This window comes from Xylaria bambusicola (assembly GCF_022495145.1).
Source record: "Xylaria bambusicola strain CBS 139988 unplaced genomic scaffold F5B22scaffold_63, whole genome shotgun sequence".
Classification (NCBI taxonomy): domain Eukaryota; kingdom Fungi; phylum Ascomycota; class Sordariomycetes; order Xylariales; family Xylariaceae; genus Xylaria; species Xylaria bambusicola.
In genome coordinates this window covers 210,248-235,334 of record NW_025953616.1, presented here as the reverse complement: position 1 = coordinate 235,334, position 25,087 = coordinate 210,248, and the positions used below count along the sequence as shown (strand labels likewise).

The 25,087-nt window shown below is 48.9% G+C and overlaps 9 protein-coding genes across 9 annotated transcripts; 5 read left to right on the top strand and 4 right to left on the bottom strand.

The window, feature by feature from the left end:
- The first annotated feature begins 158 nt into the window (after positions 1-158).
- F5B22DRAFT_483247 (uncharacterized protein) lies at positions 159-2,276 on the top strand. Its single transcript, XM_047972274.1, has 2 exons — positions 159-1,563; positions 1,662-2,276. The coding sequence occupies exons 1-2, from the start codon at positions 279-281 to the stop codon at positions 2,081-2,083; spliced, it is 1,707 nt and encodes a 568-aa protein (XP_047826320.1). The 5' UTR covers positions 159-278; the 3' UTR covers positions 2,084-2,276.
- Positions 2,238-4,123, bottom strand: F5B22DRAFT_625619 (uncharacterized protein). The gene is made up of 3 exons (XM_047976183.1): positions 4,107-4,123; positions 3,081-4,053; positions 2,238-3,009 (listed from the first exon to the last, which is right to left on the bottom strand). Exons 2-3 carry the CDS (start codon positions 3,485-3,487, stop codon positions 2,469-2,471), a joined length of 948 nt encoding a protein of 315 aa, XP_047826319.1. The 5' UTR covers positions 3,488-4,053; positions 4,107-4,123; the 3' UTR covers positions 2,238-2,468.
- Positions 4,124-4,439: 316 nt separating this feature from the next.
- Positions 4,440-6,821, bottom strand: F5B22DRAFT_625607 (fungal-specific transcription factor domain-containing protein). Its single transcript, XM_047976182.1, has 2 exons — positions 5,564-6,821; positions 4,440-5,500 (listed from the first exon to the last, which is right to left on the bottom strand). Exons 1-2 carry the CDS (start codon positions 6,104-6,106, stop codon positions 4,796-4,798), a joined length of 1,248 nt encoding a protein of 415 aa, XP_047826318.1. The 5' UTR covers positions 6,107-6,821; the 3' UTR covers positions 4,440-4,795.
- A 366-nt stretch (positions 6,822-7,187) lies between these two features.
- On the top strand, positions 7,188-8,459 carry F5B22DRAFT_660768 (short-chain dehydrogenase/reductase). The gene is made up of 2 exons (XM_047980317.1): positions 7,188-7,753; positions 7,811-8,459. The coding sequence occupies exons 1-2, from the start codon at positions 7,399-7,401 to the stop codon at positions 8,437-8,439; spliced, it is 984 nt and encodes a 327-aa protein (XP_047826317.1). The 5' UTR covers positions 7,188-7,398; the 3' UTR covers positions 8,440-8,459.
- Positions 8,460-10,892: 2,433 nt separating this feature from the next.
- Positions 10,893-12,629, top strand: F5B22DRAFT_660760 (neutral protease 2-like protein; the record flags this gene model as incomplete). The annotated part of the gene is made up of 5 exons (XM_047980316.1): positions 10,893-11,109; positions 11,174-11,469; positions 11,559-11,866; positions 12,057-12,241; positions 12,296-12,629. 5 exons carry the CDS (start codon positions 10,893-10,895, stop codon positions 12,313-12,315), a joined length of 1,026 nt encoding a protein of 341 aa, XP_047826316.1. The 3' UTR covers positions 12,316-12,629.
- On the bottom strand, positions 12,630-13,978 carry F5B22DRAFT_483187 (uncharacterized protein). Its single transcript, XM_047972272.1, has 3 exons — positions 13,761-13,978; positions 13,543-13,707; positions 12,630-13,472 (listed from the first exon to the last, which is right to left on the bottom strand). The coding sequence occupies exons 1-3, from the start codon at positions 13,789-13,791 to the stop codon at positions 12,682-12,684; spliced, it is 987 nt and encodes a 328-aa protein (XP_047826315.1). The 5' UTR covers positions 13,792-13,978; the 3' UTR covers positions 12,630-12,681.
- Positions 13,979-15,943: 1,965 nt separating this feature from the next.
- F5B22DRAFT_483172 (S-adenosyl-L-methionine-dependent methyltransferase) lies at positions 15,944-18,440 on the bottom strand. Its single transcript, XM_047972271.1, has 3 exons — positions 17,187-18,440; positions 16,831-17,134; positions 15,944-16,784 (listed from the first exon to the last, which is right to left on the bottom strand). Exons 1-3 carry the CDS (start codon positions 18,221-18,223, stop codon positions 16,377-16,379), a joined length of 1,749 nt encoding a protein of 582 aa, XP_047826314.1. The 5' UTR covers positions 18,224-18,440; the 3' UTR covers positions 15,944-16,376.
- Positions 18,441-18,633: 193 nt separating this feature from the next.
- On the top strand, positions 18,634-20,094 carry F5B22DRAFT_483097 (mating-type switching protein swi10). Its single transcript, XM_047972269.1, has one exon. The coding sequence runs from the start codon at positions 18,734-18,736 to the stop codon at positions 19,958-19,960; it is 1,227 nt and encodes a 408-aa protein (XP_047826313.1). The 5' UTR covers positions 18,634-18,733; the 3' UTR covers positions 19,961-20,094.
- Positions 20,095-22,481: 2,387 nt separating this feature from the next.
- On the top strand, positions 22,482-24,486 carry F5B22DRAFT_483126 (glycoside hydrolase family 47 protein). The gene is made up of 4 exons (XM_047972270.1): positions 22,482-22,848; positions 22,904-23,085; positions 23,146-23,751; positions 23,816-24,486. The coding sequence occupies exons 1-4, from the start codon at positions 22,631-22,633 to the stop codon at positions 24,397-24,399; spliced, it is 1,590 nt and encodes a 529-aa protein (XP_047826312.1). The 5' UTR covers positions 22,482-22,630; the 3' UTR covers positions 24,400-24,486.
- Positions 24,487-25,087: the final 601 nt, after the last annotated feature.

Below are 25,087 nucleotides of genomic sequence, written 5' to 3'. Positions count from 1 at the left end.
ACGTAAGCAGAGCAGAGGTCATGACGCTGTTAATAATCGTGAAAATGCAAACTGGATGTGATGGATAGCTATGTGAAACACCTGCCGCTTTAGTGTCGAATGTTTTTCAGCTGAACCCATCGCGCAGCCGCTAGTGGAGATTCCGCAGCAGGGCTGAAAAGGGGTAGTGACGAGGATCACTGGCAAAACAAATTTCTTCACGCTGCACGATGCTGCCATAATTATGAACATAAGTGCTTAGAAGCGCCCGAGGGCTCTCCTCGGACCAGCCACCTATAATGTCAGACAACAACCTAGCCGAAAACATCATCACCATCATTGGTGTTCCACTCGCTGTGCTGGGCGTGCTTCCAATTTTGTACAATACGCTCGCTACGCTAGCAGCGCTGTCCAAGATCAAGCGCATGCTGAGACATGGGAAGCTCACAGCTCTGACGCGAAGCGACGTGGTCAATAGAGTTATCGAGGTCGAGTTGCCACGGTACGCCGTGCAGCCTTGGGATCGCTTTTCATCGGACGAGTATTGGCAAATCTCGCGGCAGCCAAGCTCGATACCAGGTGGATCCTGGACGACATTCAACTGGAAGACGAACACCATCGGCATCAAAACCCAGCGCGTCGAGTATGCCGATCAGCTTCGTCAGCCTCAGGTCGAGGTCGAGTTTCACGCGCTCGTCGCCTATCTGCTCGATCTAGGCGCTATTCCTGATGCCCATGGCTGGAAACTTCTCCGCTCTACTGGATTATGGACTCCGACGGGCTGTTCGTTGATGAAGAGCCCTGATCAGACTCGTGTCGCTTTATCCATTGCGCCCTTGGATGATGCCGATGGGCATATGTCCTTAAAAGTTGCTTGGGAGCCATCATGGACTACACGCGATGCCTCAACGCTACCACCGTATTGGATCCGGCTACCGCCGTCACCACCGCCAAAAGAAGAGCCAGAAGTGAGCTCCTCAAGCTCACAAGAGGTAACTGAATCCGAAGACACGAAGGACTCAGGCAAGGCTGAAGACGAGGAGCCCGACAAGGCAAAGAGCGTACCTAAGGAGTCACTGGACTCAATTCAGAAACAAGCCGAAAGGAACGCTAGCATGCCAATTACATGTCAAATCTCGATTGACGGGATTCAATCAGCGCTCAGCCAGGACCAAGGGCCACCATTATCCACAAGGTTCGATGTGCACAGTCTGCATATTGAGCACCTACGTATCAACAGTCTTAAGAAGAACGGAGCATGGTTCGCCAGTGCCGCGACAGCCTACGGCACAACGAGTCAGACGGTTCTATGGAACTACAAGATCCCTGACGAGATCATGGCATTCGCGCGGCGGGACACGGTGCCGTGCGGCGTGCTCGAAATCCTCGGCATCGTGGCGTCAGAGAGCTGTCCACAATGGGCGACGCAATACAACGATAGCATGAGCGACCACGACAACTTCGTGCGGAGCATGCAGGAGCAGCGCCTGGCGGTAGCCGCCGAGGCACGTATGGATCCCGCGCAGAGACAGCATGCGGTCAAGCAGAGACAGGAGCGCGAGATGATGCAGCGCATCAACAATAGTACGTACCGTTCCCCTGCTTTCATCAATACTTTCTAGGGGGGGTCTAGATGACGAGTTTGCTGTACGAGACGCCAACTAACAAGCTTCCCTACTTAGTGCAAGATCGATCGCGCCGCGAAGCCCAGCGTCGCGAGACGAGGCGCCACGAGGCGATGCAGAGCCCCAAATGGGACAGCAAGCGCGTGGCTGAGCACAACCTGACTTGGCTCCGGACGCGCAAGGTAGTCGACAGTGAGCTCGCGTTACGCGAGGTTGTCGGTACGATCCTTCATCGCATGGTCCTCGACGGCGAGTTCGCCTCGGACATCTGCGAGATGCTGGAGGCGTGGGCGGCGTGGGCTGATAATGGGGGTATGAGGAGCGACGACCTTGATACTCTACAGGTGAAGTACGAGAAGTTCGCGATGGCTAGCTTGCTTGTGGCGCTCGTTAAGGATGCTACGACGGCGCATGAGGGCACGCTGTCGATGGACTTGCAGGAATGCTTGAGGATGTGGAGGGTTGTGCGACTCGGATAAGGTATTTGAGGTCTCGATGGTTTCCACGGCGTGTTGTATGTGTATACGTATCTCTCATTCAACTGTATATATATAAGGGTTCTACGTACGGATGACTATAAATGATCATTAACAGCATTCAGATTCTCATATGACACACATTTAGATGAGCTCTACCTTGGGTGGCAGTCAATCTCTCTTCCAAAACATACCTTGGGAACTCTCTCGTTACATAACTTGGCCGTTTGAGGCCCAGTATGAAAGGAAAACGCCAGTAGCAACTATGACAAGAAAGACCAGAAGCAAGCATATCAATTCTAAGGCTGAACAATAAAACAAGGTCCCGACTCCAGGCCCGCTCCCCACACTTGGTATAGACAATACCGTTTAATCATATTGTTGTAAATCATGTTAAGATGACACCGCCGTCCACAAGCTGCGTTTGACCCGTGACAAAGTCGCTGTCACTGCTTGCCAAGAAGCTCACGAGTTTAGCTACATCTTCCGGCACGCTGACTCTGTGTAGAAGTGACATATCATGGGCCATCTTCTCCGTCACCTCGTGCTTGGCCATCCCTGTTCTCTCAGCCACGCCGGCATCAATGATATCCCACATGGTGGTCTCAACAATGCCTGGCGCGTATGCGTTCACTGTGATATGCTTCTCGGCCAAATTCATCGCATACGCTTCGACCAGACCACGAACAGCCCATTTACTCGCGCTGTAATGGGGGAGTAGTGGGAATGACCGGAATCCGACTATAGACGACGCCGCCAGCAGTTTCCCGGGGCTATCGGGTTGACAGTTTCCCTGCTCGATGAGTTGCTTCGCTGCCTCTGCCAGACAGTTCTGCACGCCGAAGACGTTGACGGAGAACATGTGCTGGAAATCCTTTTCCGATACTAGCAAGGGCTCAATCACTTGTACGATGCCGGCGTTCGCGATCCTATCTTGTGTCAGCAGTCGCTCGAGGATAAATTCAAGCTCTCGCGAGCCCGATGATTTGGGACCTCGAACATTGTGTTGAGCGGTCCCAATTCCCGAACGCTGGTTTGAATCATCTTCTTGACTTCCTCTCTGTTCGTGACGTCGGCCATAGCCACGCACGCCTTCCGTCCCATGCTACGGATTTCCTTGGCCACTTCTTCACATCCGGCTCGGTTCGCACCTAAATCGCTGACACAGACGTTGTAGCCATCGGTGGCTAAGCGTAATGCTATGGCTTTTCCGATGCCGCGACTTGATCCTGTGATGATCACGCTTTTCCCTTCGCTCGATTGACGAGCGAGTGAAGAGTACGCTGCCCCGGTTATTCGTCGATTGGGTTGGCTTCCAAAGACGCCTCTGTAGGAGGGGTGCCAAACTGTCTTTCGACTACATTGTGTCCGGACTTGCCGAGCGAAACGCAAGCTTGTGCAATTCATTTCAAACTGGTCCAAACTCAGGACTGATGTTTCTGGGAAACAATATGACCAGATAGATCCAGAATGCCCGTAGACTTTAGCTACCGGGATATATGTACGAGTACACTACAACTGACTACGTTCCCCGCAGTTTTATGTTGAAGATTGACGGCTGGCTATTATGGCGGGCTGGGCACTCGATAGTTGCGCCACCTGTCTCAATAGCCGTGAGCATATCTCACTGTGTGACAGTGTGAGTACCAAGAGGGGGATTAGAGTGCATCTGCATCGAGTATTTCTTGTCAATAGTCGCTCGAGTGGCTGAGGCGTGTTACCGTGTCCGGCCGGCCAGGTGAGGGGCAAACGCAGTCCAACAAATCACGGTAGAGGGGATTCCGAAGTCATGCGGAGATAACAACGTTCACTGTTTACTATTATGTATGAATATGGAGGTGTGAGACAGACAGGTACTACATTACACATATCATGGGGATTGGTTGCTCGGCATAGATGAACCTGGTACGATGTGATCGAGTGGAATCTCCGCAATAAATACCACATAATTCCTTGATTGTATAGGTATCCGGGTAAGTAAACCCGGACCTGGAAAGCCAGTTCAGATCATTATCTTATTGCTTAGTCGACTACTTTAGGGTTCTGGATTCGAAAAGCACGCTCTATTGTTGGGTGTCACAGTATTGCATTCTTGAAAAACAGGCGTCACAGGCATATGGCGGTGTCAGTTATAGCCTGGGCGGGGAATTCGCCGCCCGAAATATTCAGATGATCGGCTATCCAAGCGGGTGACAAGCACTGGAATGAACTTAACTTCGTGTGTATAGCAACACATCCCAGTAAGAAGTCAAATAGGGGGTCGTGAAGTATATCACCATAGACCAAGGGCGTCGCTCTATGTACTGTCAACCCGTCTCAGCCTCTTAATAATAGTAAATCATGAGTGGAATTTCAATGATAAGATTTAGTAAAACATGTTTATTCGGTTCATATGTGTAATAATAATAAAAGTTTTGGCAACTGAACAACAAGCCATTCCATTGTCGAGAAACACCACTCAGTAACCTAGAGGATGTTGAGACTACCAAGTAACATCATTTGAACTTCCAGGGTACGACTCATGGTGTCCCTCCATTCTTGTGAATCATCTGCCAAGATTCAGTATCTCGGATATAACCGCTGTATCTTTAGCCCTTTCGAAAAATGAGACATGCAAAGGGAGCAGGGTTACTCGGCTTTAGCCCTCAGTAGCTCCGTGGTCAGACTTGTATGTATTTCAGTAATATTCCCATTCTGTTCCCGTTAACCTGTGAGTTATAGCCACAGCGGAGGAACACGACGCGCATTGTACTGTTGGAGAAGACGGCCCGCAAGATTGTTGACAGCCTGGAGCTTTTGCAACACTTCCAAACATGTCTGAATCTGTTCTTCCAACTGTACCCTCTCGGCTTGTAGGAGGTCAGGCCGTTCCGACTCTATGTAAGATCGAAGTCGAAATGCACAGAAAAACAAGGGAATAGGGGTGAATGCGTGTGCACTGAAAAGCCCACGTGGCTCTATATCCTTAGCTAAGCGGGATATTTCTTGTGATGAGTCTAAGCCGCGCACTGCTAGGGGGGATATCTGATCCTGAGGATGATCCGATAAAAGGTCCGCGATGTGCCATAGATATAGAACAGCTGCATGTGTAAACATCGTAGTGAATGAGGTCAATGGATCAGGGGTCATTTCATCTAGCGGACTGTTGATACGCAGGCTTTTGAGCTGGGCATCTAAAAGCCCCTCGAGCCAGTCTCGTCTCGCGACGTAGTCAGTAGGAGGTCCATTGTAAGCTTTTTCCACAATTGAAGTCTGCTTATGAGAGAGTGTCCGGCCACATATAGTGGTGGAGATGACACATTCTGCGATTTTTGAGTGTCGCTGTAGCTCTCCGGATGCTATGGCCTCAGATAAGAAACACTGTAGTGTGATGACGCCACGGTGGAAATCTGAATCTGGACAAGGTAGGCGAGTATATATCTGGGTGCGTAAGCTTGATTAGCTCGATGCTTTGGGCACTTCTCGTTGCCAGTCTGAGCTCACCACATCCTCAGCAAGAGTCAACGGCGCTGTGTCGCAGACGCTGATGATTCGGTCCACGCAATACGCAACCCAAAATGCCCGCCTCTTTTCCTCTTCTATGACAGGATCCGCCTCGGTATTGACGGAAGATGGCTTCATACCTCTGTCGACGCTGTAGAGCGCCGTCATCTGCACGTGTCGAAAGAGCCGACCAGCACTGAGCCACCCGCGTTGATAGTTCGTTTTGGTAAATTCATAAAACACGAGCAATATCCATGCCTGAGCGAGCTCCACCCGACCGGAGTCGAGAGAGTCCTCTGCTAAGTCCATCTCCTCAAGCCTGCTTCGTGTTGTGAGGTAGAGCCGATCACGAACGTCGTCGAACTGGCTCGAAAAGGCAGTAGCAATCGTCAATACGGCAAACCACAAGCATCTTTCATATTGGTCAAGAAAATCCATATCTTTTCGCAATTTGGAGATTGTGGCTGCGCTCAGGATGGGTAGCATTGGGTGCACGCGATCTATATATAGTTGCATTCTAACAACCAATTTAGTGACCAACATCTCTTTGCGCAGCTAGCTTAGAAGGCATACAAATCTATCTTAGTGATATTTGGCAGCTGCAATTCTTCACTATCTCGAGAAAATAGGCGGTCGGTAAGGTCCAGGTTCTGAGAAGACGGTGACCCGTGCTCATCATCGACACCTTGCGGGGAGGTAGAGGCCGAGCTCGCTGAACACAATCGAAGTAAGCCCATCTATTTGCCATGATCGAAGGGTTGAGGCTAGTTTTTACCGTCTTGGCACTCGGGGATTGAGGCGGACGAGACGGTAGCCTGTGGATGTTGCTCGATAGGACGACGCTGGGTCTGAGCTGGTACCACATCCGCTAGGATCAGCATGGATAAGGATTTCAAACTTCACAAGCAGGTACCTAAGCGAAAATTGATCTCAGTGCTTCTTTTGGGCTGTCTGAGAGGGTGTCGCTTCTCATTAAAGCGACACACAGTCCGAGCCTTTTCGCAAGAGCCGCAGCGAGGGCGTTGTCTATCACATCGTTGCTTCTTTTTGCGACACTCTAGTTGCCATCAGTGATTGATCAAATCCATATTAGCCGCACGCCGGTGGCATTGACACGAAGCATATGAGAGGAGATAATATTACCATCGCAGGCACTTCCTGGCTGTTGTCGCACTTGCGTAGCGCTGATCATGACACGGTTGTGACTCTCGAATGTTTGGAGCTTTCTCCGGAGTTCGAGAGGACTGGATGCAATGGAGCAAGTCCGGGCTAATGACTAACTCGATTGGCAAGGGTAAGGTGCCCTTGGGAATAGCTTACTATTAAGGGTTACCAGACAGCCAATCAGGGTTCTGTCATCCAGAAACCCCTGTGACGCCGGACTTGTCTTGGTTGATGCTTAGCTCCTGTCACTTGCCGGAGTTGAACCGGAGTTGTGGCCGGAGCGATTGCTCGCCTGGTTCGACATCGTATATAGATAGAATTAGCGTAACTCAAGATGTGGACGAGGAGTCAGCAGAAACAAACAGGATCTCGGAAACACAAGAAAGACCGACAATGTTATCTCCGTTAAGAATGAACAGTATAACTAGCTCACGATGCTTCCCCTTAATCTTGTCTTGTCAGGCAGTTACGGTATCCTGCAGACGTTGTACGCGCCAGATACGGTTACAAAAGCGGTATATGAAATTTATTACGATCATATCACTGAAACAAAAATCTAGTTGAGCTAAACCATCAGTTTACACCTTCAAGTCTACGGCTACAGACTATACTGCCCGATTCTTTCCAATAATAGGGGTATTTACTCTTTTGTTTCCACGCCTATCTTCAACATGGTTGATTTCCAAACCATGGCCAGCTCTAACAGCCGGCTCTCAAGCGTCAAGGGACCCATTATCGCTCTTTTCGTAGGTGCTACCTCCGGTATTGGTCTGGGTGTTCTCAGGGAATTCGCACGTCAGGCCGTGAACCCTCACATCTATTTTGTTGCCCGCAACCCAACTAAGGCAGGCCCCATAGCAGATGAACTACGCCTTATTAATCCCCATGCTAAGTGCGAAATTATCCATAGGGATGTTTCGCTTATCAAAGATTCTGAGAAGGTAGCTGAGGAGGTTATGGCTCAGGAATCCTCACTAGACCTACTTTTTATGTCTCAAGGCTTTGTGTCCTTGGATGGACGACAAGGTAATTACTCTTTACAATTCAATAGCTCATCCGCTATATACTCACCACTTGCTTCAGATACCAGTGAGGGTCTTGATGCCAGTATTTCGACGCGCTACTATTCCCGCATTCGGATTGCCCAACTGTTGCTACCATTACTCAACAACTCTCAAAGTCCACGCGTCGTGTCTGTCCTCGCGGGCGGAAAGGAAGGTCCAATTGATGAACATGACCTAGCTCTAGACAAGCCTGGAAATTTCTCGATGTCTGCTGCGAGCTACCACAGCTGTACCATGAACACTCTAATGCTAGAACGTCTTGCATCCGAGTACCCCCGTGTCAGCTTCATTCACGCCTATCCTGGCTTTGTGGACACGCCGTTATTCGATGGCGTTAGCAGTGGTATCCAAGGGAAACTACTCAGTTACACTCTAGTTCCTGTGGCCAGACTCTTCGCCAGGAGCATTTCCGATGCTGGCAGTTGGGGTTTGTTTGCTGCTACCAGTGCGCGTTATAGCGTCGATGACGGGATGGTTCCTCTGACTCGAGGTATAGAGAAGGCCGAAAAAACTAAAGGCGGCATCTTTCTCGTAAATGAGAAAGGTGAGTCGACCGATAATGAGAACGTGTTGGGGCCTTTCAGGCAAAGGGGCGTGGATGAAAAGATTTGGGTTCATACCAAGGAAGTCTTCGCTAATATTATGTAACCACGTCAAGGTGAAGTGACTATGCAGCGCTGCTGTCTGCCGCACTGTTATTCGTAATTCAAACTATACTAACATATGCCCTTTAACACATCTTGTTTTTTCTCTTATAAAAGGCTGTACTGTATGGAATAAGTCAGAGCAGGATTGTTTCTGTGAGGATTTCACCCCGTTTACATAATTACAAGTAGAAATCATTCGACCATTCGGGTCAATTGGTAATCTACAATTTCCTTAGAACGTTAGACAAAATTCTGAAATAATATGTCATTTATATCATCGGAACATCTGAAATCTAGCCCAAATCATGTTCCATACCATGGTCTATTTCCACGATTGACATTGCGTGATTTCTTCTATAGTGTATCCTGGGGCAACAAAGTTTCTTGACTAAGGACGAATCCTAGCTTGAAAGTACTAAGCCCTTTTCTTTGAATATTTCCGGGGCTCCTTATCAATCTCCAGTTAGGTCGGTGAAGACAGGGAAGTTTTGTGATTTACTCCGCCGACTCGAACCTCACTGTCGATTAGAGCGTCGCGACCATCTACTCCAATACATACAGTTCACATTGCACTTGTGAAAGAGATGACTTATTGAGCTGTCTTGGGTGTCAAGAAAAATAGGTATGGTATATTGGGAACTTGGTTGCAGTGTAACGAAGGCAAGCCACCATTCAAACTCTGCGATATATATCGATCTGATAACATGTGTAATAAAAAGTGATTCATTATAGTAGGGGATCCAACGTCCAGAGACCTCTCTCCTCGTAACAGGGCCCTCAGCTTCAATATCAAAGCTAGTGACAAGGCTTACCTGAAGGTATATGCAATGATTTTACTCGGTGTATTGCCCCAATTAGAATATGTTTGGGTGGAGATCGCATGATAGGCAAGAGTCCCCGTATTCCCAATCTGGATCTTCCGGTGACATTGTAGATCCACCACTCACCTCGCATGTTTATATCTCTTAATCCCGAAGGCTATTGTAGTAGATATCCAATCAGCATTCGGGTCGTCAGTGTACCCTTTACAATCTTGAAACAGCACAAGTCAGGGAAGAAGGTCTGAAATCTGCCGACCTCCGTCTTAGCTATATATCGTAGTTAGCGTGAGTTAATATATCTCCGGCTCACAATACCTGCGCTTGCTCCGCGCGGTCGAGGGCGAAGATAGCCGCCTACTACGGTAACATCCAGGCACAGCTGTGATTCAAGAAAGCCTCAAAATCGCATAGACAGCGCTATTGCAATTACCACACAAGATGTAAGCCTATCTGTTCTTACTACTGCGGTACTCGAGGCTGTAGATCATATTTGCAAGCGGTTTGTTCCGTTGTCTGTCGCCTCGTAGCGATAGGCTACTTTAGGAAGGTGTTTATCGAACTCAGACATCAACAATGGGACGAAGCTATAGCATGCCATTTACAAACATATGGAATGCATTCGAATTCAGGGCTGAGATGGCCGTATGCGAACATATATCCGCTATTGATTTGAAATGCATGCGTCTTCTCACTCTATCGTGCGTCTCGAGAGGGTCACTCCGACGTCATTCTTGCACATCTTGAGATAGATAGTCGCCTTTCGAGGGGACAGTGCTCGGTGGCTTGTAGTCCAACGGGGAAGGTCAATTGCATAGGTAGTCAGATCACTGGTCAATGAGTTCGTCAGATTACCAGTCAACTCATCGATTCATGCAGTAGCCCTGCCAATCCGGAGCCCGAAGAGACCTCCCGTCCGCTCAATCCGGCTATTCTACTACATCTACCGGACTAATCATCACGCAACGCCAAGCGTTTTGGACTTAAGCCATCCCGGGAGTTGGAGCTTGGATAAAGCTTAATGAGTTGCCAAGAGGTTGATGTCTCTAGAAATGCGACCTCCTTCCAGGCAGAGTTAGCGCACCAACGCCGGCAGAGCCCAAATTGTGTTAGCATACTGGACGACTTACAACTCACATCTCAGGTCAATAACGTCCTGCTATGATCTGGTATTCCGAATTGCCTCTTTGGTTCACAACTAATCTGTTTGTTAATGTTTGTTGAAAGATGTATCTTGATTAACGGTGTAATCCAGATTACTTGAATCAAGTTTTTCTCTTCAACTGACGGCTTTGCAACTCAACACTCGGACCCTCTGCTTTGCAATTCGACCTCATGAGCTCAAGGGATGAGGTAACGCAACTAGTAATGCGTCGAGAACGAATTCGCCTCAGAGTTTTATACTCTATGGCCCCCCCAAATGCTACTTTCCCTTATTGGTGCCAATAGGCCGACTACCTTCCTGATGCTTGCTGGGCCGTGGCAGGGGATAGAGATATCCTATCTATCTTAGGAGTGTTGTGCTCTAGACAATAGAGATATAAAGACGATCCTTTCTTCAGCTTTTGAAGATCCTTCGCTCATCACCCACAAGATCACCCTCAAGCCAGCCTTACCCTGTCCTATTCAATTCAGAATGAAGTTCCTTGCCAATCTCGCTCTCTTAGCCTCTCTGGCTAGCGCTGCCTCCATGGGCAAGCGTTCCCAACCTCTCGATATCCAGATCGAGCAAGTAGGCAACTCTGTTGTTAAGGCTACCATCACCAACACTGGTGCCGAGGACCTGAGGCTGTTGAAGACTGGTGGCCTCCTGGACTCTGCTCCTGTTGAGAAGGTTAAGGTCTTCCAGGGCAGTAAGTAACGTTGAGAATGCTCGTTCTTGGTAACAACATCCTGATCTTATGTGTGCGCTTATAGACAACAAGCTTGACTTTGAGGGCATCCGTCTCCGCTTGATGAACGGCGCTTTCGCAGATGAGGCCTTCCAGACCATCCCTGCCGGCCAGACCATCGAGATTAGCTTTGATGCTGCCGAGCTTCATGACCTCACTACTACCGGTGATTACGACTTCGTTGCCAGCGGCGTCCTCTCCTTCGCTACTACCGACAGAAACGAGGTTGCTGGTGTCATCCCATACTCAAGTAATACTATCACCGCCAAAGTCGATGGTGAGGAGGCTGCTAAAGTCCGCTCGGCCTTTGTGAAGCGCACTGTACGTCATTTCTTTCCTATTGGACCTTGCACACTCTGGACATTGTATCCTCTCAAGGTTATAGTTACTTACGAATATACAACGAGTAGTCCGTCCAGTCCGACTGCACTGGCAGCAAGCTCACCGCCACACGAAACGCCGTTACTAACTGCCGCTCTTTTGCCTCTCGTGCCTCGTCCGCTGCCCTTAGCAACACCGCCAAAGTCCAGGAGTACTTCAAGTCGACCTCCGTTGGCTCCACCGTCGCCTCCGTCTTCGCTCGAGTGGTCTCGGAGTGCGGCAGCACCAGCAGCGGTAGCTCCCGAACCTACTGCAGCGATATTTACGGGGCCTGCTCTAGCAATGTCTTGGCCTACACCCTCCCCTCCAACAGTTACATCGTCAACTGCCCCTTGTGGTACGTATGAAAATCTGCTGTGCCAGTTCCAAGTCCTCGAGTTGGTGGCAAGGTCTATTGTCTTCTAGAGCTAACTGTTGCCACAGTATGTGAACATTTGATCTAGAAATACCGCCATCATAATCTGTGCAATCCTAGAATGTATGAAATAGGTAACTAGACTGATAAATTTTGATACGGCAGACTTTAGTGCATTGCCCGCTACCACGGGCACCTGCCACGCTCAGGATCAAGCCACAACCACCCTCCACGAGGTCACCCACTTGAACTCCGTTGCCGGCACTGACGACTTGGGATATGGCTACGCTGCCGCTACCCGTCTCAGCTCATCCCAGGCTCTTAACAACGCCGACTCCTACGCCCTCTTCGCCAACGGTAAGTTGTGGCCCGTGAATCCTTGAAAGTCTTGGAAGGCTAACAGTACACCAGCTATTGCCGTTGGCTGCTAAGTGCGTTTCGCATGTTTTCGGGATCCGGGGCCTTTCTCGTTGAAGAATGGATGACAAAATGAGGATTGTGATGACGACGCCGATGATGAAGAAAATGATAATGAATTTAAGGTGTAACTTAAAGTCATGGCATAACTGTCTAGATAGAACCAGTCTACCTCAAAAGAGCCGTAAATGCTTGGATACCCTAGGCGCTCTTACGCTAAAGTTTTTGACTGCCTTATATGTTTACTATGAGTGTGCCACCCATTATGAGCCATGATTTTGAGTATTATATCCAACTATCCTTAAGAATCAAAGAGGAAGAATAGCAAACACGAAAACGCCCTTATACGCCATGCTGATCCCAAAAACACTAGGACTTTGCTAAACGCTTGTACTGCTAGCTCGAACTGTGCTTTCAGACCCTTTCCAATGCAGGAACAGCAACTTGGAGGACTGGCCATTCTCCATTCTCCGACGGCTCTCTGTTCTCGATCTCCTAACGAAAGAACGCAGAGTGGGCAGACACACGGCGAGCAAACTAGCGACAATCTCGACGAGCGCCCACACGTCGATGGTATGGGTGATGTTTGCCTTCGGAACTGTGTGTACAAGCTGTAGAGTAATCCACCTAGCTAGCGCTGCGATTATACTGAGAGCTGCCACAGATATGACGAGGGCGAACCCACTCCACTCCGCCTTGGTGATCCGGCGCTCCGTTGTGAGCGCTCTCCGCTCGCGGCTCAGGGAAGTGAGGGCGAAGATTGGGAGAGATAGGATGACGAGATCTGTGGAGATGTTTGCTACAGTGGAGACTGTCACGGATCTGATGTCGTGAACGGCGGAGCAAAGCTTTCCATTGATGTCCCAGTTGCTGCTGATGGGAGTGCACCATCTCGTGAGCAAGGTGATGTGTAGGATAAAGGTGCTTGTGGTGAAAATGACGGCGAAGCCTAGGAACAATCGTGCTAGACGTGTCTCCATTAAGCGTAACACGCTTGCGAAAAAGGCGATGAGGGCGAATTTCGCGGCCCAGAGTGAGATGTAAATAAAAAAGAGCGATATCCAGGAGACGTAAAGCAAGTGGGCAGACAAGGGGCGTGGAACGCTGTAGTAGAGCTCGCTTGGCGGGTAGTGAATGTAGCGCTGCCGTAAGCTGTTCTTCCATGCATTGACTAAAATGTTCAAGGTCAGTCGACACCATTTTGCAGAGGCTGGGATATGATTAAAAGGAGAGCCACTTACTGCTGATGAGGACCAGGCCAGAGAGCCATGAGAGGACTATCAAGCCATCTGAGATATTGCGGGTCAAGGGCTGAGGTTTGGCTTCCCGCCAACGGAGCCAGAATCGAAGTACAATTGGTATCAAGGCTACCGTCATACCTATAAAGTCGATGGCTATGAAAGCCGCTGAGAAGAAGTTAGCTTTCGTCTCTTACGTCAAGAACAGTTCGCGAACGTACGTAAAGGGATATCTATATCATGGTACACCATCTTGATGTACCAAGCTTGAGAAACTTGGAATATGATATACAGGCCTAGCTAGTGTACCATCTCTCTGCCTTGTACGGAGACTAGTTGGATATATATCTAGTAGAGGTCTACAATAGAGTAAATCGGTCTGACTAAGTATTTGACTTGAGCTGCACTCGACGGGAACCCAGCAAACTGGTTGCAGCTGGCCAAGGCCCTCATATTGTAAGCGAGTATCTAAATATGCACTTGCCATGAAAATTGCAAAATGGGGAAGTCCCCTGAAGTAGAAATACTCTTGGTAGTCTAGCTCGACTACCTAGGCAAGCGAGTTGAGAGTTCCACGTGGACATGGTGGCACCCAAAGTTTGGATATGTTTGACAGGGCTACCTAGTTATGATACCCTAGTAGTATAAACAACGAGGTCCCATAGGTTAGAGCTGCCTGTTATGCTGCAAGATGATGCGATTGCACGAGTTTTAGGGCTGAGACAGGCAGATTTTCTATAAATGACTTCGCTCACTGCGCGGGAAAGTCCGACTACTCCCGGTACGTCCGAATAAGCCCTAACCCGATTCATACTAACAGTTGACCTTAAATGGTTGTTTAATGGATAGACAAGGGTCTCTTTCTTTAGGATAAAGCTGTGAACACAGTATGGTAAATGCTATGTAAATAACTAATGGGAAAAGGCTGGAGAGCAACTATAGTAGAGTGGTGTGAGCCTACGATTTGCAAAATATCCTATACTAAGATACTTTTGAATTGTTGTTTCTTCATGTTGTCGTTCAGCGTTGAACAGGGTTGTTGTACAGTAGGTATGTAGTAGAAGGATGACAGGCTGACGGCAGCTTGGCTCTCTGGCGCAGCCACACCAAGTATACGGCAGTACGGGCAGTATTGATGAGCTATGCCGCCTTTGGAACTATGAATTTTCGGTCAATCCAGAAACAGAGAGGATTTACACAGGGTCTATTCTCTGGTGATCAAACATGTAATTACATGTGTGCACTACGTTAGGAACTCTCAAGAATGTAGGGTACTCAGTAGTAATGTCAATAGGAATACACAAGGCAACTGGTCCAAAATGCATATAATAGAATTGTGATTTGCAACGCCGTGACTTGATTGGACTTGGTAAAAGGCAATAATATTCCCAGTCTTGGCCCATCTCGACTGTCTGCATACGTCAAGGCATTACATAACAACACCATCTCGATCGTGGAGTATTGCTGTATCAAGCCAGCCCCAGATTACTCACTTGCAGTATCACGACTAAATTCGGATGCAGATATTAGTCAAGCCAGTCTTATCGGGCCTATACTGAGGCTTTGGACTGGGGGCACCCAATATCTGGAACTGAAGGTGCTTATGCTGACTCAGCTCATTCTTGACAGATGAATAATGCCGGGGGATTGGCTATCTAAACACCTGACATGAAACTTATCGCGGCTCTGGATTTCGCTAGGACTAATGGTCGACTTTTGCCGCCTAGGCGCATAGGGTAAAGTACAACATGGTTAGAGTCACTAAGGTTGGCAGACAGGGTGATCATTCATTCATAACAACCACCTAGGCTAGGTTAGAAGAAGTCTTACATTAATGTTGTCATGATGGACAACTCTCACGGCCATCTAGGCTAAGCATAAGTCGACCAGCGACAGCGTGGCGTTCACTAGACTGCGCAACTAGATTTGGATGATATGAGTTTCGGTCTTTAACCATTCCCGCGTTTTCCGCCAGACTTCGAGAAGTTGATACCGCCATATCCGTCTCGAGGTAGAAGCCCATGATGTACAAACGTCATTCCTGTTTTGAGTCTGGCATACGGAATAGGCGGTATTCACTACTAGGTAGCACTTTTTCACTTCAATACGAAGACCATCCCAGTATGCGACCGGGCTTTATTTGTGTTGCTCGTCGTAAGCACATAAGCGCAAAGACAAATGTCGAATGTTCCAAATCCCCTGTCAAGCTGGAGCTGCTCCGGGCGCGCGGCCTAATGCTCCACTGCGCCGTGACAACTGGTACACAAACTTGAGGAATTCCTCGACATTGATGTCATGGAGGATGATGAACTTGTGCTTGTTGACTGAGTCAACTTTCCCCTTGAATTGCGCAATAATACTTTTATCCTCCCTTATATTTTACCCGCCTAGAAGGGGCTTGAGTATTACCTAAGCTTATAGGGCTGCAAGGGACGAAATGTTCAGCGGAGCAAGGGTCAACATGGGATTCCTTTTTTTGGTAATATTCGACCCTAACATTCTATTTCCTCGCACAAGCAACCCCAAAGTGTACTAATGCAAGTTATCTTGTGAACAAAGGTAACACATCCGGTTCCTAATCCAGCTACCTGGTCTGGCTGTATGCTAAATCGTTCTATTTTCGATCTAAATGGTTGAATAGTATATAAACTGAGTTTCTTGATATGCCGGGTTTTTATTTCTTTTATTGCTGTTTAGGAGTGGTATCTCAGATAGATCGAATAACCGATACTGGAGCCCTGCCAACCAACTTTTCAGCTCATCGAGCGCGAGTTGACATGTAGTCATTTTGTCTACACCTATATGTACGTGATGTGGTATCCTGTCGAATTCTTGAACTACCACTGATTCCAAATCTCGTTTGGCAGGACAGTTCTCATGACATCCCAATGTCTGAGGGCACTTTGTTCATGCCATTCCGTAATTTTCCCCGTCTCGTTGGCCCTAAGGATTCCTACTTCTTCTCGCGTTGAGATAGCCGACAACGGTACCTCGTGCTTTGGGACAAGGGTTTGCCGCCTAGAGATGCTTTCAAGGTAGTCTGATTCTATGGGATCTCTGAACGTGATCTTATTATCGGTTTTGACGCAGAAGATCATCACATTGTCGAAGTCATGACCCGTTTCCTCAAGCTTGTCCTCAGAAGGCGGTTCATTCTCTCTGAAAACACGGCAAGACGGGAAGGTATCTTTGATCGTGTTAACAACAATACTGAGAGGTGGAAGCGTAAAGTCGCCAGCGTAATTCTGCATACATTAGTACCTAATTAACAAGATTCAGCGAGCAACTTACAATAACTATGACTCCATTGGGCTTTAGCATGTACTTGAGCCCCCCAAGGAACGTGTCAGTAAATAAGTCAACAGGTTCGGCACCTCCGGTGAAAACGTCATGAACGATATAATCAAAATGCTCGCGTAAGGTGGGTGCATTGGCGTGGCTCCAAGAGACGACATCCTCTATGACAGCGGTATGATTGGGCGGGAGCCCGAAGTACTTGCTGGCAAATTTATGAACTACAGGGTCGATCTCAACAATAGTAGTATCAATGCCATGCGCTATCAAGGCGGAAGGAGTTGTACCAATTCCAAGACCACTGAATCACCGTTAGCTGAAAGAAGGATAGCATTGGGAAATCTGGGACTAACATGTTGAGGGCACGGGCCTCGTTGTCGGGAACCTTTTCGGGCACTTCAACGAGCCTCACAGCCTCGAGCTGGGTGAAAACACTATAAACAGGCTCTGCAACAATGTTTCTTCCAAATTTGGTCCATTCACCACCGAGCAAGCTCTGGTCACATCTCATAAGTCGGTACCCATTAACATGACTGTCAAGAACCGAGATATAGCCGGTATTAGACTCCCAACGATCAACGAGAGACCAGCCGTTGGCGTTGAGAGTAGTATTCAGAGAGGTGGTCGCTGACTCAGTCATGAGATGTGTGTTATAGACGGCTGCGTGTAGTATGCCAGGAACGGCATACCGCAACAGCTGTGACCGTCCCATAATGCTATATGTAGCTGCCAGCACGAACTCTAATGCCATGCGAGTTTGCATGAGGGATGTTCCCATCTGTTCAACCAATTGCTTGAGGGAGCTAGTTTCTGAATACCGAAACACTATGTAAGAAACAATACCAGGGGCCGGGTTTGCAACTGCACTGGGCAGCCCGCTCAGATCAGCCCCGTCTAGAATGTCGGCGATGCATGCCGCGCTGACGACCACAAGGGGGAAAAGGGTTAGCAACTCTGTAATAGCAGGGCCATATTCAACCCCAAGTGCGCCGCTGAAAGCGAATAAGTAGAATTGGGACATGGGGATTTGGAGGGCTATCAGAGGCAGTAGACTGATAGTCTTGAATGGCAGCGCTCGACGTAGAGCCAAGTTGCCTGCCCAGCCGACAAACAGACCCGTCCACACAACGTAATGATGCAACCGGTTAGCAGCAATCTGACCGTAGACAGGCGATAATGTCATAACCGAGACATTGGCATAGACGGCCGTAAGTATGATCAAAGCTACCGCTCTGCCATACACAGCGACTTGCTGCTTGCCCCATTGGCCCCAGGTTTCATTTTGAGCTTGGCCTGCCAGAGTCTTCAGCTCATTCTCAAAATCCTCCTTTGTTTCTGGAGGGGTTGGGCCTGTCTGCTTCTTTTTTGACATTTGTTTCTTGGGAGCCATGGTGGCAAGGTTGAGGCGGAGAGCCGCTCGGTTAGGAGAGAGCTGTGAATTGCTAATGATGGCTCATTACACAAATAACAAAAGGGTTGAAATATGAGAAGACGAGGCTGATAATTAGAATGCAACTGATTTTTCGCGGCTCTCAACAGCCAGCTGTTATGAGATGAGAACCATTAGCGCTTGATATGGTCAACTACCTAAGTAACGCTAAGAACGGGATATAAGATGGTTACCAACCAAATGAACACGAGGTCTGTTTCAGTCGAATTGTGGCGGTGTCTTCATATCGGCTGTGGCGCGCGCTGAAACGTCAACCTTGTTGGTTGGATTGGAGGTGGGATGAAATGACGTCTATGTACATAGAAATATGCAACTAAGAGTAAGCAGCCACTTTTCGGTACACGCTTAGAGGTACCTACCTCTTGCATACAGCAGGTTGATCAGAGGCATACAAGCACACGCTCTACTTATCACATCACCGCGCTCGAGGTTCAAGGCGACATTCCGTAAATGGATGATGACGACTTCGGTGCAGATGCAGATTTCCTCTCTGCGCTCGCCTCCTCGGCACCGGCAGCCTCAAGTGCTCCAAGCCAACCACGATCGCAACAGTCCACAAGTCGTCCGCAGCAGCCGACTCCTCAGAGGATACAGCAGCCAGCTCCTCAGCGCCTAGACAAGCGACCGCCTCCCAGCGCATCGACTTCGAATATTGTCCAGCCCACACCGCAAGCGCTTCCACAGCGATCTGCCGGTTCTTCAATACTCGTCTCGCCGCGTCAGAAGGGCAACCCCGTGCTAACCGCTCTACGATCTCTAGCCTGGGAATATAGTGACATTCCAGCGGATTATGGCCTGGGTTTGACGACTTGCGCTCTTTTTCTTAGTCTCAAGTACCATCGGCTTCATCCTGAATATATCTATACGCGAATCCGTAATTTGCAGGGCAAATATAGTTTACGTATCCTGTTAACTATGGTTGATATACCAAACCACGAAGACTCGCTGCGTGAACTGTCTAAGACGTCCTTGATCAACAACGTTACTATCATCTTATGTTGGTCGGCTGCCGAGGCTGCAAGATATCTCGAGCTATACAAGTCTTACGAACATGCCAACTTCAATGCCATCAAAGGACAGCAAGCTACAAGCTATGCTGAGAAACTAGCAGAATTTGTTACCGTACCCAGGGGAATCAACAAAGCCGATGCGGTCTCACTCGTCAGCGCCTTTGGAAGTATCAAGGACGCTGTCAACGCCGATCCTGAGCAAGTTGCTATTATTAATGGATGGGGTGAAAAGAAGGTGAAGAGATGGTGTAGCGTCGTAGAAGAGCCTTTCAGAGTCCAGCAGGCCAAACGTCGGCTCATCACTAGTGAAACCAACACGGTATTGGATCAGGCGTTGCCCTTAAGTCGAGTCCCTTTAAGAGACATGGCCCGTCTGTCTGCAAGCGCACCACGGGAGAGTGCAAGCACAACGCCGCAACCGCAACCGCAACCACAACTCAATGCCGACAAACCGTCCGCTACAGTCAATGCTACCCACTTTCCAGATGTGCATCTGGATGACGAGGAAGAAGCAATGTTAGCGGCAGCTATCGAAGAATCGAAGAAAACCGCTTCTCAAGAAAGGATGAGGGCATCTGAGACGAACTCAAGTAGTAGCACCCGCAAAGCCGATGATCTCAGTGACGGTGTCGCGGCTGCACTGGCACGCCTTAGAGAGAAAGGGTGACGTTCAATCGTTGACACGAATACTCATATACAAACTATAAGCTAGAGATTCCTTGCTTCTTAGTTGACAAAGAACTGAAGCAAAGGAAGAAATAATGTGGCCACGATGGTGATCAAATTGAGCGTTACTCGCCAACTAGTCAAGGCGCTTATTCTAAGATCGTGAGTGGGAAGGATACGTTACGTACGTATGAATACAGAAGGCTACTGTATGCCGTGATTGTGCTTTAGCGTAGTCTACGTGCATACAGTTGCATTGGCGAATAGTATCATACGAGCCCTTGACGTGTTTGTTGTTCAAGTCTGGTTCTCAGAATCTTGGATAACGGGGGAACACCCCGGCCTATCGATGCTTTACACAAGGATGCAGGAACAGGGATGGTGATAAATGTCGCCCGGTCTGGCCATCGCCGTGGTACTACCGAGCAATCTAACTTTGATATCATATTCAATAAGCACTCGACAGAAACGAAATCAACGGTTTGCAGGAAGAAACCGCTTTGCCAGAATAACCGATACGATATCAAGTTATGACGTCTATGTTGGTGTTGTGGGTTTCGATGGTTGATGGGTCGCTGCCCCATGTTCCTAGAAAGTTACAGGTCTTGGCATGTTACATGTTACCACCGAAATGACTAAAATAACGGCATCGTCTAACACCGATAGGTACCAAGATAGAAATGGGCAAGCGGGAATAGCCATGGGCTTGTGTGTTGCCGCAATGCATACACGATGCGTCGTGCTGCGCGAGAGAATCGCCTACACTTATCGCCGTCGCATAGACCTTTTGACCCTGCCTGGTTATCCCAACTCTTGTTTTTTTCCATGATCATACAACCTATCTTATAGGTACAGGCACAGCAAAGCGGTGCGACTTACTGCAAGTACACTATCAGAGTATGGTTCCTGAGCGTACAAGATCCATGATACCGTGATCTGGATTCCACTGGTGTTTCCCCGCATGAGAGGAAGACAATACCTATATGCCTACTTCTTAGTATGTACCTTCCGAGGCGAAGGTGGTGTTTGAGTGAGTGTAGCTAGTAGGCAGGCGAGCAGGCTAGGCTGTCTACCTTCTGCGGCCCTTTCCCCGCATAGATCGGCCATCCGTGAGGATCCGGCGGATAGTGTAAAGGTAGCTAGCGCAACGGAGCTGCTTCTCTGGGCACAAGACTCTGGGCAAATCTGGGGCAGGCAAAGCGCTAACCAGACCTCTTTGCTGTTCGTGCCGTGAAGCGGACGTCTGTGTAAGTAAGGTGCCTGCTGTTCCATTGGCTCAGTTATCCTCTTCTTGTCCGCCTCGCAGATGAAATCTGCCGTCCGATGCCTTGTTAGTGGATGGCTAGGCACATTGGTAGACTAAGATAAGTATTTAGCTTCATCTCGAGCTCGCATCTTGTTACCCCAGCCGGATACATATAACAATTCACTCCCTAGGTATTCTCCTCAAGACCAGGTTACCCCTCACTAGTCACAACACCTTGGGAACCTGGCGCCTGGGTGCCTGATTCTTTCACCGTCGACTGAACGTCGTCATGAATGGGTCAGCGATCTGCACATGGCCTTCTGTATGTGGAAGGTTGCATCTCTCTAAAGGTATCATCTCGGGTCATTTGGCACAGAGCGAATCTTATGTCGAAAAAAGGGACGAGAAAAGTTGGCCGAGCGTGATAGGTAGATGAGCATAACTACCTATTGCTTATGACATTGCCGTGCCTCCATGGGGCCTGTCCCTGGTGGCGTTCTCTAGTGACGTCCTAGTCAAGCTTATGTCGTGCAAGTGCCGGTGCACGCGCATGGTCTAGCATTGTAGAGAGGCAATAGTTCACCTCCATCACGAAAAGAAAAGAGAAAATATGAGCAACCAAAAGAGACATCACCTCAAGAGACGAGGCTCGAGTCGTTACCACATGCCCTTCGCGCTTCCCCCTGTATCACCCCATTTTTGGAGAAACCGCCCCAGCGTGCGCGAACCTTTCCCCTCGTGCCTGGGTCTCCTGCTGTTGATCGTCCAGTTGCACCACAGCTCCTCACCTCGGCGCGGTTGTGCTCAGGTGATCGTCGCAGCTAACCTTTGAGGCTAGCGAGCCTCAAGGATTCCCCTGCGCAGTGTTACATCACCTAAATAACCTTGGAAGTAGGGATACTGCACAGATACCGGTACTGCATTATGTATGGACTGCTGTGTGTGCACACAGACAGGTACAGCACACCCCCATGCCTCTCTGCCAAAGACACCAGCGGCCACTAGAGAGTAGCCAAGCAACATCCCACTTTTCCTCAATTTAATGACTGCTACTTTGAGAGGGAGCCGTCATGGAACCCAGCAGCGCATCTCGGTTCACAAGCACCGCAGAATGAGACCAACCTGTTCGATCCGGATAGAGGAGGTGCAATGGCGTTGGCTGGATTGGCGCTCTCTCACCCGCCTGTCCACAATTTGTGGATCGCGCCCCTGATCACACATTCCCCATCTCCATCATGCTAAGGGATATAGACATCAATTATATAAGACGCGAGCATGCCTTCCACCCACATGCCCATCCCGCTGGCATTCCTGCTTCTCCCTCGTGCAGCAGCATCATTTTTCGAGGGCTCTGTTCGGCCTGTTCGCTCCTTGAGGCCTCCCTGACTCGCGCTGTAGACGGTGTTTTCTGCTTAATATTTCATCATGCATCGTTATACCTGGGCCCTTGCTGCCCTGAGCTCTGTTTCTCCGGCCGTAGTGTCCGCTTCGCCCTTGGCTAATCGCGGCCCCAGCTACGTCACGCACCAGGACAGACTCGATGGAGTCAAGGAGGCTTTCCAGAGATCCTGGGATGGTTACTATGAATATGCCTTCCCTAATGACAGCCTGAAGCCCATTTCCAAGACCTACGACAATGACCGGTAAGAAGCCACGTGATAACTCTACGCAAATCGTTGTGGCTAATACAGGCCTTAGAAATGGGTGGGGTGCGAGTGCAGTTGATGCCATCTCAACTGCTCTGATTATGGAAAACCAAGAGGTTGTCGATCAGATCGTCGATCACATCAAGTCGATCAATTTCAACCGAACAGCGGATGGTGCCGAGGGTGTCTCGCTCTTTGAGACTACCATCCGCTACCTAGGTGGATTACTCTCTGGTAATATATCGCTCTCATATTGATTTTTCATGAGAACATTCAAATTGATATTGGAAACAGCATACGACTTCCTCACTGGCCCTTTCGAGGGAACAGTTGATGATGACTCAGTGCAGGCAATCTTGGATCAGGCCGTCAACCTTGCTGAGTTGCTCAGCGTCGCTTTTGAGACTCCCAGTGGTGTCCCAATCAACGACTTGGTCTTCAACGGACCTGACGGCCCCGTCACGACGGACGAGTCCACTAATGGAATCGCTACGATCGGCACTTTGATTCTCGAGTGGACGCGCCTAAGCGATCTCACCGGCGACGATAAGTATGCCAAACTTGTACGGGCTGGTGAGGAATACCTCCTCAATGTCAAGAACCCCGAAGTTGGTGAGCCATACCCTGGCTTGATCGGAACGAATGTCAATGTCGACGATGGTACCTTCGCTGATGGTCGTGGTGGTTGGAACGGCGGCACCGATTCCTTCTACGAATATCTGATCAAGATGTACATTTACGACACTGAGCGTTTTTCATTCTTCAAGGACCGCTGGATCGCTGCCATTGACTCGAGCATTACTTATCTCACCTCTCATCCCTCGAGCCGCCCAGAGCTCACTTTCCTTGCCGCTTACAACGGTGCGGGCAAGGATAAGCTCAACTTTGTATCATCTAACCGTAAGTTCTGACAAGTCTGTGAAGCTTGAAGAATTTCAAGACTGAATGTTACTTTTTCTCTTAGTGGCTTGCTTCGATGGTGGAAATATCATCCTAGGCGGTCTCGCGCTAGATAACGAGGACTACATTAAATTCGGTCTCGAGTTGGTCGCGGGCTGCCACGCAACGTACGTCGGCACGGTGACAGGCATCGGTCCTGAGAGCTTCCGATGGCAAGACAGCAAACTGCCTTTGAACGCTAGCAACAACGCTGGTGCGCCCAGCAACCAAGCCTCATTTTACAACGAGAAGGGCTACTGGATCACGTCGTCAGCATATGTCCTGCGACCCGAAGTCATCGAAAGCTACTACTACGCGTACCGCGCAACTGGAGACACCAAATACCAGGACTGGGCGTGGGACGCCTTCCTCAACATCAACAAGACGTGCAGCGCTGGTGTTGGCTTCAGCGCTGTTACCAACGTCAACGCGGCAAACGGCGGCTCCTTCTACGATTCCCAAGAAAGCTTCTGGTTCGCCGAGGTCCTCAAATACAGCTACCTCATCCAGGCCGGCGAGGCGCCTTACCAAGTCAACGCCGAGCACAACAACCAGTGGGTCTTCAACACGGAAGCGCACCCCGTCAGGGTCGCTGGTAAGCCAATCTAATGTGGTATGATGATGACTTCTTTTTTAATTTGGATTATGGATGGAAATACCCTGGGGGATATAGGTTCACAGACGTCTTTGGCTTGAAAGACTCTGTTCCTCTGTAGCTTCAGCTATCCTGTTGCAGTTGCAGGGATAGGCGTTTGACTACTTATTATTAACCCTCATCGTTAATGATAGCTTTAAATGATAAAACATTATCCCATATTCGTCTCAGCTATCTTGTGGCTTTTGGATTGTGTCGTCACCTAGGCAAGTCGTCTATTCAGGACTACAAGTGAGAGCCGTCTTCGGCCTCCTTTAGATTTAACTCGGCATTTGTACAGCATATGTCTCCTCATTTGCTACTTTACTCGGTAGTTCACTAGCTTGGAAACCACCTCCGTCACTTCCGCCACTTCCGTATAGTGTAAGCGGCTTGCGTTGATTTATATCAATTTGTCGATTCGTGCTGCAGTCTATCCAAAACTGACAAACAGTTGGAGATTGCTACTAGCCATTACTTTCATGAGATGATGAGAGCGTCTTGGTGACGATTGCCGATCGACCACCAGGCATGCATTTGATAGATGCTTGGTGACTTGGTCTACAGTAGAAGCGCGCAGCGACTCCTCTATCTGGTTCTTATAGTATATTTTGCCTTATTGGACTCAGTCTACACGAAACGAGAGAGTAGCAAATGACTTCA